Consider the following 16,384-nt stretch of genomic DNA (forward strand, 5'->3'; position numbering starts at 1 on the left):
ACTGTTACACCCAAAAGCAATCAGCCTTTAGGGTGGCATAGGTCTTATGAGCTGCAGAACACGGAGAAATAAATAACAGAGAAAGGAGAGAAGGAATATTCTTTTAGTCATGCATTTTCTTCACATTAGGTGGTATGTTGGCTTGGAGCCTAGTCATCTTCCTGGTGCAGATCTTTAGTGACATTCCTTTTTGCAAACTTCATGCCCCTTTTACCAGCAGTGGTATTCAGTATTTTGCATTGTGTCCCATAGTGAAGGTAGACACGTATTTTCTTCAGCTGTGATTTTTTTTGTATACGTGTTTGTAGTACACCAGTGCAGCAGCTACGGAAGGACATGTGGGCTGATAGAAGAGCTCTTTGTTTTCATTTAGTGGCTGCAAAGTCATTACACAATATCATTAGAATTTGTATGCTGTGTTTAATGGTTTCAGAGTGTTTTTCCTGTGTTTTGAGTGGAAAAAAATGTGATTTATAGCCAGTGAACAATGATTTCAAGCAAAATGCCACTCCTCTTAACACCACAACACAATAGGAAGGGAGATGGTTAACTTGTGGGCAGTTTCCTGCCCTACTACATTGTGTCTTCTCCATCTCTATGCACACAGAAGTAGCAGCTCTGGGTCTTTGAGAGTCCTTCCATTTAAAAAAAAATTATATCTGCAAAACAAAACAATTCCATTTAAGGGGGGGAGAGGAGGGAGTTCATTGCCAAAACTTACTGATTTTGAATGAACCCATTATAATGAAAACCGTAAAACCCATATATTATAATGAAAACCATAAAACCCAAATGAACCCATTTAACTTACAATTCCTATATAGTCAGTATTAATCTTCTAATTCTTTACTCTTCCTCTTTTCTTCTGTGCCTATTCCATCTCTCCCTTTTCATACAGTCTGTCAGTTTTCTCCTTCCTTTTCTACTTTCCTCTTTTCATGCTTGTCAACAGGATTCTGCAACTTAAAAAAATGAAATTGCAGTGGAGAGGGGGGGAGTGTTCCCCGCCCTTTTCACCACTTTTCCTGTGTGTCTTCCTCTGACTTCAGAATTTGTGTTATAGACTTTTGTGGGTTATTTCTTTTGCTCTCTCTGTGGTCATGACTTATGATGCTTTTACTAAAAAGATGTAAAGATTCTAAATTCTAAAAGAGTCTAAAGCTATTGAGCTAGCTTGTCCTTCTGTTGTGGCACATAGAAGTTAGATCTATACTTGAATTTCCTTGAACGTACTGCCTACTTTGTAACTGTTGTTGGTCTACAGATTGTAGTACGATACTGTCTAGATTCATTTCCATATGCTGTAAATGGAAAAGCACAGATGATGGGCTACTACCTGATAATGAATGTGGAAAATCTGGTGTTGACTTGATGGAAATTCAGAATCTCTGTGCCCCTTTTGGGCACTAAAGCAAGTTTTCAAGCACCTACATTTGTTTTTAGAGAATATCTTTGTTCTAAGCTTTAAATTTATAACTTAAACAGGGGAATAAGAGACACAATGAGAACAGGACAATTTCACGTTTTCTCCTAGTCTCCTCTTTGAAGTCTCTTTGAGACTTGCTTTCATGGTTTAGGGCAAGTTGCTGCTGAGGCAGGAGTCAAGGTGTGAGTAAAACTATAGGTTCCTTAATTTTCCACAGCCATAACCTACGTGAAGTCTGTCTTGCTAAAAGAAATAATGTAGGGGTTCCTTGTGTGCACATGATGACAATCTTCCCTTGCTTTTTAGTGGAATATTCTCACTAGAAAGAAAAATTTGAGGCAGTGTAGTGGAATGGTCCCATTCTTTCAATATCTGCTTGATATTTGAGTAGCAGTCAGTACTTACAAGGAAGTAAATTCTTTCCCTTTCTCTTTGGAAAAAGCCTGCAGAAGTTTGATAGCCTCTTCCAAGTATTGAATTTATTTGCTCAAGATAATGACAAATTAAGGGACTATTTGAGGAACCGGTTTTGACTGTTACAAAGTTATTTTTGCTTATTGTTTTGGTTAACATTTTAAGTTGTTAAACCAGCTGAGATGTTACCTAGAATTGTATTTGACACTTTTATTTTTCTAATCTGTCATGTGGAAAACACAATGGGGGTATTCTTTTCCTACTTCCGTTTATGAAACTCTGTTATTTCCCTACCATATAAAGTTATATTTATCTTATTAGGTGACATTCTAGACAATAGACCACGTCTGATACCACATTTGTGCAGAGCGTCTTGAAAAGCAATGAGATTGCTAGAGTATTTAGGATAGTTAGTTCTGTAATTACGAAACTCTAAAAATGCTCACCTTAAAAAAAAAAAAATCAATTATTAAATTGTGAAAGGCTTTTGTTTTGAATTGTATCTATCTCTGGTACGTAAAAAATAACAACCTTGATGTTTTGCTTAGAACATGGATAGGAATAAGAAAAATAGAGCACTTTAAAATGCCTATGCAAAATTTGTTGGCTGCAAAGACTATATAACCAACTTCAAATCAAAGGGTGGTTGCTTCTTACAGAAAAACCTCTTCTTAAATCAGTGGGCAAATGATCATATAGTTGCTCTAATAAGTATGAATTTCTGATTTGAATTTTGGCACAGATGTTTAAGCATTGGTATAATACCAGAGTGATTGCTGTTATAAGGACTAGAATAAGTGGTGCAGCTTTTCATTAATGAAAATACCTACTATTTCTATATTTTAGCTGTTAAGTGTATTTAAAACGTAGTTTAAGTGCTCCAAAGAGTTGCTGGGAGGATTTATGGGGGATGTGCCAGATTCGACTGCCCCTTAAAAATGATTTAGGAGGGTTAATCTGTTGTCAACCAACTGTGTTCAATTGCTGTTGTCTAGGGGATGGTGATCTTAGAAGAATTCCCATTTCCAAAAGACATTTTGAAGAAGCAAATACAATTGACAGACCAAGAAGCTTTATTAAACGCCACAGGGAATTCGCAAGCTGCCGTTGAGAGACAGGATTCTTTGCCGGAGCATGACTTTGAAATGTCACCCAGCAGTCCTACCCTGCTTTTACGAAACATAGAAAAACAGGTAAAGTAAAATAAGAACTGAACGGTCAATGGAGCCAAGTGATTTACTTCAGAAATAGGGCAGGTTCCATGGTGATGGCTTCCAGAAAGGAAGATATTTTGCAGTCCCAAGAGTGGGTGCTGATGAATTGAAGGGCTTAAATAACTACATTATACACCAGGTTTACAAATTAACCTTTTATTTCTGACATGTCTGTGTTACCGCTTTGTTTCCATCAAAGCGGCCACATAACCACTTCTAATAGCTATCCACAAACCTGCCTCTCCTTTACAGTTAGGCTCAGTGTAGAGTTGCCACAGATTGTTTCAGGAAATACTTATGTGAGATGAAAGAGTACAGCTGAAGATGGAGATATGTTGCACTTGAAACAAAAAAAAAAAAGCCCCAACACAATATAATTGTTGGTCTGCCTTTTCAGGCGTCATAGGACTGCAGTTAGGAGCTGAGGAATTCCAGGTACTTAACAGGCATAGTGTGGGCGTAGCTGTGAGTGGAGTTTCGGTTCATAGTGTTCAAAACAGTCATTTCCAAGGTTAATTCCAGGAAATACGATATAGGCTCCAGCAGGGTTTTCTTTTGCTAGAAAGTACATAAAGCATGTGGTAAGATTACCTTGCTGAAGGAGATACAGGAAATTTGTTTTCAAGATAAATTTATGCAGTTAGCATAAAGCAAACCTGACAAAGGCGGTATGGTGCATTAGTATGTTTCTATGTTGCTGTACATAAATTCTTGGTCATACGCAAGTTTTTTAAATGGGGTAAAAGTAGCTTTAGGTACTAATGCCTGTTTCTGAATCTCTGTGCCAATTTTTCTTATTTGATAGTCATACTTTCCTGTTCTTAAAATGCTTCCCCTGTTTGATAGATCTTATCTACAACAGACAGGAGTGAGGAAGCAATGAAACAGGAAATTTATATGTGCAGTGCTGGCAATTGCACAAGGTAAACCAAAGAGCATTTTTAGAATGTGGTGAATTGTCTCCTCTTTAAGCGATTACTTGGAGAATTAAATGCACTTTTCAGTAAGACATTGGACAATTAGAGTAATAGTAGTGTGTTTCCTGGTCCCTAAGTAGCTACAAACAGCGAGTCCAAGAACTTTGATGATCTGAAAATTACTTGGAAGTAAAGGTGTTCTTCATTTAACGCATCTCACAGATTACATCAGATTTCTTCCCTTTACGCTACAAAAAGCTTTGGGGTTTGATTTGCTTTTTGACTGTCAGTTCTGTAAATCAACCTTAACTCTGAAGGTCTGAGTTTCTTCTTGTTCAGTGTCAGGAGTAGCGATGCTGTAGGCTGAAGTACATCCCCAGATACTCCCACAGAATTCTTCGGTCCTGTGTTAAAGTATTTATTTGTTAAAAATAAATAATTCTACTTGTGAACAAAAAAAAAAATCATAAAGAATACAAAGTGCCTGAGCCTGGCAATTTTTATTAATACTGTTTTCAAGTCCTTTTCATAGCTATGCAATGTTTTAAAAACATGTATGTTTTTCCCTGTGTCTTGGAAGTCTGCCATTGTTTTGGTGCTTTTATATTCAGTAGAGACTTTGCTCCTTACAGATTGAATTCTGTTGAGATTTTTCAATCAATCTGCTACATATTTTACTGGCATCTTGTTTGCTTTGTCCAGACCTTTTATAATTAACTTGCTATTTCTGTGCTTTAATATCCATCCCTGAATATTTTATTCTGACATGAAATTTTTACCCGACTGCATCACTTAAACATTAAAAGGAAAGACATGAGTTGTAATAAAATGGAAAATAATTTTTTCTGCCTCTTTCTGCATAAATGGTAGTGCCTCAAAATGTAAGGAAAACTTACTGGGTAACCTTTAGTAATTCTTGTTTTAAGTAATCTTAGTTCTGAATGAAAATCCTACAAAATAATTTAAAAGTTTAAAAAAAAATTGTATGCCATTTCAGATACATTTCATTTCTGTTTAGTGTGCACCATGGAGTTTCCTCTAAGAATGCTACGCTTATTGTCAGAATAGCCTTTAAGGTTTGACATTTAAAACAAAAAAATCATTGTGAAATGTTATCTGGAGTCAGTCCACAATTCATTGCTTTATAACGAGTAATTCTTAGTCGTAACAAATTAGCTGCATTTGTTTTGGGACAGTTCTGAAAGTCTGGGTTTTGGTGGGGTGGGGGCTTCTTGTTGCTATTTTTGAGGATACCAGAAGATTTTAGCCATTCTGTCTGTAGTTAGAATAGTCCTCCTGTAGTTACACTTCCTTTTGTAAAAACACCTTTGTCAAACTACAGTGAGCAATGAAGAGGAGTCTTTTAACAAGAAAAATACTTTGAGTGAACAAAATGTACAATGAGTAGACAGCAGAGGTTTTTTTCCCCCTGTTGAAATGCTTGTTGAATGGCCAGTTAGCAGCTCTGGGCTGCAGCTGTTGTAACATCAGCTGTAAAGTGTTCTGGTTTCTTTTGCTTTTTTAGAAATCTTTGTTTAAAATGCTAAAATCACTGGTGTGTTTTGTGTTCTCCTTATTCAAATGTATAAACAATGTCCTTGGCTGGTTGTTCAGGGTTGTGTTGGTTTTTTGTGTTTGTTGTTTGTTTTTTTTGTTTTGTTTTGTTTTTGTTTGGGTTTTTTTTTTTTGTATAGTTGGACATAATAATTGTGAAAGAAAAAACATGCCACTCTTGATTATTCACAAGAAGAAACTAAATATGATTATTCCATGATGTATGTGACTGGAATCCTAAGTAGCAAAACAACAAAAACCCAGGACCTTTGAGCTGTTGAGTCTGTACAGAAGTCCAACTACCTTTTATTTTTTTTATTTTTCCCAGAGCGCACAACTGAGTGAAATCATCAGCAGCCTAATTGCTCCGCTCAATCTGTCTCCAGCTTCTTCATCACTTTCATCCAAGACCTGTAGGCATAGACAGCTGGTCAATGGCATTTCCTTCAGGTAGGTGACAGTATGGTAGCATTTTTTTTTTAAAATAACTTTTGGTAAAGTTATATAGATGGAACTGATAATCATTACAGTAGTAAATCAGGAAAAGAGAGCTGCTTCCTGCAAGCTTCAGGAAAAGTCAAGTCGTGCTTGTAAGGTTGAAAGTAGTAGGGTTTTATATTGTTCTTAAAGACATCATGAAATTATGCAGTCACTGTAAGTACATTTAAATACTGGGAAGTTGAGTATATCTGTGAAGTAGTGAAAGGATATGGTAAATAACACGCTACTTATTATTTCAGACTGACATTCTGTCATCATGCATGCAACTTTATTTCTGGAAAAGCAATGAACTAGACTTTGCTAGATTAGTAGAATACATAAGCAATGTCACCTGTGCCTCGGCATGTGTCAGTTTTTTGTGGCAGCTTCATTAATTTTAAGCACATCAGTCTTCAATACAAGGCCAAATTTATCTTTGCCAGCTACTTTCTCAAGAATTTGGAGATAATATTTTTCCATTTGGATAATGGATATACCTTCCAGGATGACTGTAGCAGCTCGAAATTAATATTGTAGAAAAATGTTTCTCAGTACTACTCCATACTTCTTAGTAATTCCATAATTTATTCTAAGATTTTAAAATGTAGTGCAGTCTGTAATCAGTATTAGTCTCAAAACAGCATTAAGGTAATGGACTACAGTCCAGTCTTACAAAAGACCTAGGTATGTAGAATATTTCTCCTGAAATACTGGTAATGCGATTTTTGAGGATGGAGGGGTTGCTGTTGTTTGTAGGTCTTAATTAAGATCAGGTAGATGAAGAAAGTGTTCCCTACTACAGCTGGGAGGTTTATGGCAGTGTCTGCAGCAGAACGTAATTCCCTGGCTCCCGGCTCCAAGAAGACCTGGCCACGCTGTCTGTTTCATCAGCTTTGCTGCAGAGGCTGTAGCCTCCCACAAAGAGATTATAATGAGTAGCTTGGATGGGCAACTTCTTTAACTGCCGTCTGTTCCAAAACAATTGTGTGACTGTGCCCTAAATTTAAAGAAGAAGGGGTGCTGTCATGTAGCATTCATGCTCCTGACGTACCAGTTGTTTACAAATGATGTTGGGGAAAATCAGAAGATTCCTCTGAGTTTTGGAATAAAAATAGCTCTGAAATAGGAGTTGCTAATAGAGATGGGTATGTGGAAGAAGAAAGTAATTTATGCTGTTGCTGTGTCTTGAATCTGTGACTTTTTCACGAAACAGATGAGGAAGGGCTCCTGCTTTTAAAAATGTTTTTAGGAGTGTATGAAGTTGACTTCATGATGAGGGACTCTAATGATGTAACTTCAAGCCACTTCTGATTTATCAGACACTGTGCAAAATCAGTCCTCTTTCCATTTTATGAGCAACACAGTTGTTTGCTCATGGAGCACTCTCTCCAAGGCCGGTTGTTTTCTACTCATGACCTTTAAAAGCCCAAAGAAGAATAGGAAGACTTTGAAGATTTTCTCAGTGGTGTAGCTCTGAACTGGAGTTGGTGAGTTAGGTGTTGGAAGGGAATCTGAGATACTTGAGACCTTTCTAGATGTCATCTTAAAAATCAGTTTAATAGTTAATTTTAATTTTTCGCTTCTTGTGAAGTGTCTTGAAATCTGCAAATAAATACTGTTCATTAAAGATGGTAATTAAGCCTATATAGAGTGGTTGTCATGAGAATCCTGCAGGGAAATTCACTGCTTCCTACTTGTTTTTTTGAGTGTGTTTCAATTTGTTGTTGTATTTTGTTGTTGTAGTAGTTTTGTGTGCAATTAATTGAGACAGTTACATACTACAGCTAACTTCATTTCTTGGCTGCTTCTTCCCTCACTCCTTTTAGAGCTCACTCGGACTGTATTAAGTACTTGAGAAAGTAGAAATCAAAACCAAACGGAAAGTAAGGTGATTTTTTGTTATTGAAGAGGAAAAAAAAAAGGGATAATAGCGATTTTTACTTAAGTAAATTCTTGACATTAGTTGTAGGCTCTTGATGTGAAAGATGTAATAGTTCATGTTTAAAGTAAGTCTAAGCATGAGATGCTTTGAGGTTGGTAATCATGGGGTTGCAGTACGGTTGGTTACTTGGGCAGTGGAAGTGGTGGTGCATGTATGGTTCCTGGTTGATGAAATGCAGGTAGCCTTGAATTGCCATTTGTCAAGGTCTAATTTCATTAGTGGCTTCCTTTTTCTGTGTAGCTTCTCTTTGTTCAATTGAATCTAGATGCCAAGATTAGCCAGATGCATTGAAGGTAAATATTCATAGCAGTTCCCTAAGCTAGTGATAACCACTTTCTTAACAGGATAGTGCCTGTCTGATGGCTTGCTGTGCATGTGTGTATCTGTGAGGAAGGTCTCTGCTGTTTAGCTAGGCTACAGTGCAAGAAAGGCCAACCTATGAGCTTTGAAAGGAGTGTTTTAGCAAATTCATGAATTTTACATCTGGTGATGGTTCATCTCAGCTCTTCTGTCGAGTCACATTTTGAAAAACACCCAAACTAACATCAAAAGAAACGGGTAACTTAAACCTTGACTGGGAAGCCCATTTACACAAGTGGCAGGAAAACCATTCCGCTGTGTACTGGAGCTCCAAGCCACAGAACCAAGGTTTCTGCTTCATCTGAAAATGGAGCCGTGCATTACTGTAAGGCACAGGAGGGTCAACAGAGCAGCTGGCAGAGACTGAAGAGATTATCAAAGACCAGGGCAGACCACCAGAACAAAGGCAGGAATCACATAAGTTGAAGAGCCAGACTGAGGGGCTTTTTGTTCTAATTTACCTGTCCAAGTTGTCTTTCACGTAAGGGGAAGGCACGTGGAAGTCCAGAAGTTGGGCTTGGCACTATCTGACTTCGAGGAGGATAATTACAGAGAAAATGTTTTTAAGAATTCAGAGAAAGTATTTTAATAAAACTTATAACATTTTATTTCTTTTAACTTTTTTTCTTTTAACTTTTTTTTTTTTAACTTTAAACATTTTATTTCTTTCTCAAGCCTCAAAAATTTGGTAGTTAGCATTAAGAATGTAATGCTTCAGTGTTTTGGGGCTTTTTCTTGGCACTTACTAATATGTTCCCTTAAATACATTGTACCATCCCTCTTTTAATTAGCACATTTTTTTCATTGAGTCTGTGTTGCTTATTGGGATTGTTCTGATGTGTCAGAAGGACAGCTCAAATTCGAGCCCTTAAAGCCTTATTACTACACCAGCACAGCATGGGATGGTGTTTAATCACACTTTCATAACAAGCACTTCTATTTAATAAAATGTGCTGTTGGAAGAATACTACATGTCAAAAAAGATTGATAAATGGTCTTGTAATAAATTCATTTTCATCTTGTATTGTGTGTTATAACTTTGCTAATAAGGCTGTGATTTGCCAGCTAAAGTTCATAAGGGAAAATAATAATTTGTGCAGACAGATGACCTGTTATGAACCAAGGCCAAAATATCTCATATACTTGCACTTCTGAGGCAGTTTAGAGTTACAGTCAAGGTCTTCAATATTGTAAAAATAAATGCACACTTTTTGCAGCAAGCCTTCAGCTTTGCAGGCAGATGTTGCTACAGCAACAAAATAAGATCAGAATACCTATAAAAGTGAAGTGCATTCTTCCCACTGAGTCGTTCCCACCCAAATGGAGGGTGTTACGAATTATTACCTTGTAGTACTCCCGGTTCTGGTGAGCACACAGGCTGTAGATCGGTGAGAGTGATCCAAGGTTGTTATACGTATAGGGTTTTCTACCACACTTGATCCTGTGTTGTCACTTAACTTCTGTGATTGCATACTGTTTTACTAGGGACTTGAGTACTGCAAGCGTGCATGTAGGTAAGGTTGTGGAGAGATGATGCTATAACACTGAGCGGGATTTGAAAGGGCTACACTTGGGGAAATGCAGGTAAGATTGAGATTTAATGTTAAAACAAAGCTTTCCATATGTCCATGGAGCTGAGCTTGCATTCTTCCAAATCATCTGGGTCTAACCAGCTTCTAGGTCTTAAAGACAGACAAACAGGCTAGGCTTTCCCTCCTCCCCGAGAGCTTCCCCCAGGCTGGGCTTGGGCTCTATTGGAGAGCTGTATTGGCACGTTCCTGGAAGTGAAGTTTAATGGCCTTGTGTTGGTTAAACTAAGTGTGCAGAGTTCCTAATTTTGATAGAAATGCTTCACAGTGAGTTGCAACCCCTATGCTGAATGGACATTGTTTGTAAGCTTTACTTAAGTTTCAGTTCTTGAGCAAAACTAGAAAATCTGAAAAGTATTAGGGCAGGACTCTAGGCCTCCTTTGTGTTAGCATGTCTGCTGTCTTGAATGGAATGTAAGTTTGTAGGGAAATATTAATTGTAACTTAAAACTCATAGGTGTTAGAAGTGTTAGAAAGAGAGTTCTTGAATTTGGAAAAACCAAAAAACATTATATGCTTGGGGGTTTAACTTAATTTTGACATTTGTTTCCGTGAGCAAAAAGTGAACAAGAATGATAAACTTCCTTTCGTGACCTAACATAGAATTAATCAAAGAGCAAACAAAGCACATACACAGTTTCCTGAAACAGTCTGCTGAAACATTTTAGTGTTTATAACATTCTCTTAGAATTAGATAGCTAATGCTAATCGGCGTATGCAATCTCGGCCTGTGCATGTGGAGCGTATGTAACTTTTTGTATTTCCTCCCCTCATTAATCATGAAATTGCAGAGCTTCAGACAACAGAGAGGTATCCTCTTCCAGCAGCTGGTTGCTTGATCATCAGCACATCAAGAAAAGGAGGAGAGACAGGACAAGACTAAGATCTCTCTCCGTGGCTAGTGTCAGCACATCTGCCCGAACAAGGCCACTTCATAGTTTCCAGAAGAGGAAGCTCTACAGAATGCATGGTGCCTGTTACTGGAATCAGCAGGTAGGCAGTCGGCTCTCTCTTGAGGAGGCAAAACCAAAGAGTCCAGCTGCTAGAGTCTGCATGCGTCTGGTATGTCGAAGAATAGTGCATGCTGTGCTGGTTATTTGTTGCGTTCAGGGAGCATATAGTATATGTGGCGGGAGTACTAGAAGTGTCAGCAGGAGCTCAGAGTTAATGAGCTGAACATAAAAATTAAAGATCGCTCAGAATCCTGCTTATCAAATCAGTTTGATGTATGGCTGTCTTGAAAGCCTTTGTACAGTCTAAGAGACAACTCGAGAGCTTTTTTGGGAGGCTTGACTGGTGAGGAAACATGCTGCAGTGTAAATCAGCTGCCTGCTTGGTTTCAGAATATTTGTTTTAGCTACAAGAAAGTTTACACAGCTGGTGGCACATTATTTTCTAGGAAATTAAATTGCAATATCTTAATCTTGTTTCCGTTTTTGCTGTTTCTGATTAATTCTATTGCCTTTTTCATGACATTTTATGAATGCTTTAAAACTGTTAAAATTTTCCACGTTGCAAAGGAATTAATATTTTAAAATGGGAAAAAAAAAACATTGTCTGTTGTGCAGGGCAAGGCATATCTGTTCATGTCTGATATTAATCACATATTGCTGGTAAGAATATATAATGAGTTTAGCTATGGTGCTTAAAGCAACAGTCTAATTTGGGAGCAGAGACAGTATGAACTCATTCTTTAGAGCAGTGTTAATCCCAAGCGGTTTTAATTTCTTGATTTTACTTTGCCTTTTAGAAGTGTGTTATATTGAGAGAAATCTCTGTGTCTCCTCAGCTTACTGTCTAGGATTTACTAAGTCTACCAGTAGTCTGGGGAGAAATTTCCCCTGCAAGGATGTTCTGTGTGAGTGCGCTGATTCAGCATCCTCTGCAAAATTGCAGAAGTGTCCTAGTTTTAGCAAGATATTTTATTGAAAAACTGTCCAGTTTCTTATTAGCTTGACTTCCCAGCTTCCTGGCAGTGGCGCTTAAAGACTTGGCAGCCTGCCTGGAGGGTTGATGGTGGGGGATGGGGGTGGAGGGTTACGGTTTGGGAGCTCTACCTCCTAGACACTTAGGCTTTTCATCTTCCTTGCATTAACCAAGGAGACTGTTGCTGACTTGGACTTCCTTGTTTCCCATTCAATCCAATCCGTGTCCTGATAAAGAGGCTGGAGGCCTTGTTCCCTGACCGATGCTTCCAATAACACAAGTCCTTCTTGCAGCTGTGGAGATCGCTCCTCAGCAATGGACACCAGGACTTTCCCTTCCTTCTAGTTAAACATGACGGGTTTCCACTCCAGATGCAACTTTTAAATAACAGGCTCTTCTAGAAGCCCGCATCTTGCAGGCTCAAGTATCTCATATTTCTATGAGTGCTGCCTATGTCTCTGTCTTTTGAAAACTGGGCCAGAGTTAGTGCAGTTCAAAAAATAGTGGTAGAGGCTTGTGAACAGGAACTTCGTTTCTGGAGCCCGCAGCAGGGGTTCAAAGCAGCGTTTACATTTTTGTCTTCAACCAACCATAGAGCTGAGCTGCTTTGCATGCTCAATAGTTTACCTTGACTTGTAGACTAAAAAGATAAATCTGTAGGCTACTTTTGATTGTAGACTGCAATCAAAAACTGCATTTTTAAGGTACTAGTTAAGGCTTCAAATATGGGAACTGGTGCAACGGTGTGTCTGCTCCATGGCCTTGACATTTCTAGTGCTGGGTTACCATATGCTAACCCAGCTCCAATGTCTCTGTACTGAAAAGTGCAGAGATGTCCCAAAGACAGTGTGGTAAAAACCCCTGTAGGGAATGCTGTTTACGCTTACCGCAGCTCTCTGCTCAAAAACCTGTGTTTAGACTCTGCTCTCTCATGTCCTCTCCGTGGGGAAGTTAACCGAGAGACCATGTGGAGAACTGCGTCATGTGCTACAGATAGATTATGCTCGTGTTCCTGGAGAAAGTAAGAGGTGGTGGCAGCAATCAAGCTGTCAGCTTCAGACTTTGTGTAAGTGCCAAACTCAATTAAAGTTTTCAAAATTAAGGTAAAGCAGTGAACAAAGCCTCTTACACAGTGTTAGTTAAAAATGGAGTATCAGGGATCCTGCTGGGGAAGTAAGTGATAAAATTGGACTGGACATTCCCAGCACATTCTGACAATCAAACCTAAATGGGTATTGAGTCTCCGAATTAAGAGCCATCATCAGTGTATCATTTCATTCAAGAAATCTTATGCTAACAGGCCCTATCACTTTCTTAGTCCTGCACTTGCTACACTTGGTTACCTAGCTGTTGATAAGATTGCTCAACTTGTAATGGAAGAACACTGGCTTATCAGCCCAGGCTGACTGCTGGATTAGGCAGATGTCTAAGGGTAAGGATGCAAAATGGGGAATGGCCTCTGGGACTGATAACTAGTTTTCTTTGAAAATGCATTTATATTCCCAATAGTAATCCAGCAAATTTCCTCTGGCCTTTCATAGAAAAAGGAGTTAATTCTTAGCAGCATGGAAAATAGCTGGATTTTTAATGTAATGTTACTGTGCCATCGCTAGCAAGTGCTGCTCCCATAGTTCTTCAAGTTTTACATACTTATATAGCCTCTGGTACCATGGTCTGTAAGGACCCCCATTTCTTTAAGGTCACTGGCCTTAGAGCAAGCTGGAGCTAGGGAAGACTTGCTGCCACCTCCCTGCAGCAGATGTGAAGTTAACAGAGACCAGCTTGCCAAAGTCTGAGGAGAAGATTGGATCTTCTGAACATCACAGCTCCTGTGCCAGCTTCCTCATGGTGCCTGGTTCAAACAGCCGGTGAGCGAGTGCCTGGCAGTGCTGGTGGGTGATGCCGTTCTGCAGAGTAATCTGAGCAGATGATGACTAAAGAATTGTGATCAGAGAATCACAGCAAAATGCAGACTTCCCGTCTGTAGGAGATTAAGAAATGAGGGGATAACTTTGAGGAATTTGGGGTTTTTTTGGATGGCTGACTGTACCTTTTGTGCGTGGAATGGCGTTCAAAGTATTGTCCTACATATCTCTTCAGATTCTTTTGGGAAGCTCGTCTCCCCCACTCCACCCCCCAATATCCATGTTAGGAAAAGCAAAGTATGAAACTGTGAACTGCTATCCCATCTGTCAGTTCATAAGGTCACTGGGAAGACAGCCACATTTTTTCTCTTATCTACTGCCATGCCACATACATTTACAATGCTGTCAAAAGTTTGAGTATTTAGTGACCTAGTAGCCTCCCAGTGCCTGTTGAGAGATGCCCTGTATTGTCCTCTGCTTTGCTGTATTTCTTTTCTGAAGAGGACTACGCCTTCCCCTTCTCTGGTATTTAAATAATGCTTCCACAGAGTGATGTCTAAAAGAAAACATAGAACTCTCTGAAACTCTAGAAGACCTGCCAGATCTACAAGATAGTTAGACTGCAGTGGGGATAAATAAAACAGGATGCAGGGTGTTTGGTTGATCTGTCACCATCCAGTATCCTCAGGAACTTCAAACATCCTTTGGGGCCAAATCCGCTTGTCCCCTAATTCAGAATGACTAAGTGCCACAGATGATCTGTGAATCATCTTTTGGCCATGGAATCTGTTTTGTATCTTTCTTCTTTCGTTATCTAAATAGCTTGGTAAGAGCTTAGGCCATTTCTTGATTGTGAGTCAGTCACACGCCACTCAGAATAATCCACATGGACAGTAAACCCTGGGACTGCAGTCTGTGCTTCAGTCTAGAGGGCGATTGTAGTGGTGCATTTCTTAAGCGTGATTTTTGAATGAATATTGAAACTTGTATGCAGGATAGCACAAAGGAGTAAACTACAGGCATGGTCTAGTAGGAGAACACGTGCTTGCAGGCAGGGATTGGAAGTCTGAGAGTGCTTCGTTCAAAATGCTGGCTCTGCCACTCATTTGCGTTGTTACAGCTGGCAAGTCAAACAACATCTGGGTAATTGTCTCCTCCTATAAAAGGCACATAATGTAGTTTTAACACTAAGAAAGGAAGCAAAGAGTATCAAAGCCTTAAAACCAAGAAAGTCTGTAAGTAGCAGATTGGTATCAGGAGCTCCAATTGAATCATTTCCCAGTGGTTGCTGCATTTATAACTGCTCCCCTCTCCCCCCTCCCGCCCTGATTCTCCACAGGCTAATGCCTGGGTGCTCCCGCAAATGCTTTTTGTACAGTGAGGACCTATAGTATCTTTGTCACTGGCTGGTTTTTGCCTAAACTTGAAGGAACTGAATTATGGGTAAGAGATCAGAAGTTCTATTAAGTTTGTTTAAAAGCAGACTAGTGTTGTTACTAGTCAGATACTGTCAGAGAGGTCTTTGCTTAGCTGATGTGTCCTGATGTTTTCTTTTCTAGTATTTTATCTGTGTGGCTTGCTGCAGGGTTTTTTTAGTAACAAGGAATTTTGTTTTGCTAGTACATTTTGTTAATTTCTCATTTAACACCATAGCTAATGATATTAGTTTCACTTCTTTTTGTCAAGTCACGCTTTGACAAGAGATGTCATTGAGGCTAAGTAGTGTTTTAATCTATTAAAACTTTATACTGCTATTAATACAAGTAAGAGGCAATAGAGAGTGAGATCTGAGGACTATAAATTTTGGTCCTGCACATTTCTTTGCAGAGCTGTAGAGCACACTGTTGTTTTTTTTTTTTAACTCAAAAATTGTCGTTGTATTTGTATCTCCACCTGCTGGAGGAAGAGGTGGTTGTGTGGACTGAGGCGCACGGAGAAAACTAGAATTCAGATTTGCAAAGGTGCCAACACCCTGGAAGTTGGTAATTGAGGTGCAAAGGCTTACATTTTAGATACCACAAACAAACAAGTGGTATAATGTTCCTAGCTCTTGTAGTTGAGTATTGCCACATTTTTTCTCTTTAGTCTCAAACGGGAGTTAAGTGAGAGCAGAAGAGTATCTGCTTTCATTTAGTGTTTTTTTTAAAAAAAGAAGGGGGGGGAGAAGCAAGTACTTCTCCAGAAGGCTCTGAAACAGACAGGAACAAAGCATTTGAATTCTAGGGTTTGGGTTTCTTATTTTAATCTAGTTCTCATGCCAATGCTATGATTTTTGTGTCCTGCTGCTTTCCCAGTGCATGCTTAGAGCCCATGATACTTTTTGTAGATGTCACTTGATAAATATATATGGGTCTTTCACCAACTCTTGTTAATTTGTGGTTTTTAGGGAAGAGTATATATATACAATTTCATAATTTGTATTATACCCAGCATGCAGAGCCTTTATCTTACTTCCTAAATGTCTGCTATCAGCAAGTGGTCTGTAGCTAGGAGGAAAGGAGAATAAGGGACAGGGAGAAGGGTGTGTGTACAGAGAAGGTGCTTAATCGGAATATTGCATATAGTGTGGAAATTGTACCCTGTTTTCTGCCAGGTGATATGTTTGTCTGGGATGAATATTTTAACACCTGCTTCCTAGAATACAATCCCATTTCCTCTACCGTATTGTCCCATGTTGTGGTTTATTTGCGTTCGAGG

The 16,384-nt window shown here is 38.9% G+C and overlaps 1 protein-coding gene across 10 annotated transcripts in view; it reads left to right on the forward strand.

The window, feature by feature from the left end:
- The window catches only part of KANSL1L (KAT8 regulatory NSL complex subunit 1 like), a 67,288-nt gene that overhangs the window by 25,106 nt on the left and 25,798 nt on the right, over window positions 1-16,384 (forward strand). For 8 of the 10 annotated variants that reach the window (XR_014228275.1, XR_014228278.1, XR_014228279.1 and 5 more), the window contains exons 4-6: window positions 2,836-3,033; window positions 5,854-5,975; window positions 10,688-10,958. Coding sequence is in view for 1 of the 10 variants with exons in the window: in XM_082313055.1 (XP_082169181.1) it covers window positions 2,836-3,033; window positions 5,854-5,975; window positions 10,688-10,958 (591 nt within the window). In the remaining 9 variants the exon portion in view is untranslated. The remainder of the gene's footprint in view (window positions 1-2,835; window positions 3,034-5,853; window positions 5,976-10,687; window positions 10,959-16,384) is intronic. The other 2 variants (XR_014228276.1, XR_014228277.1) reach the window with 2 other exon arrangements.

Source organism: Platalea leucorodia (genome assembly GCF_965183815.1).
Source record: "Platalea leucorodia genome assembly, chromosome: 5".
Classification (NCBI taxonomy): domain Eukaryota; kingdom Metazoa; phylum Chordata; class Aves; order Pelecaniformes; family Threskiornithidae; genus Platalea; species Platalea leucorodia.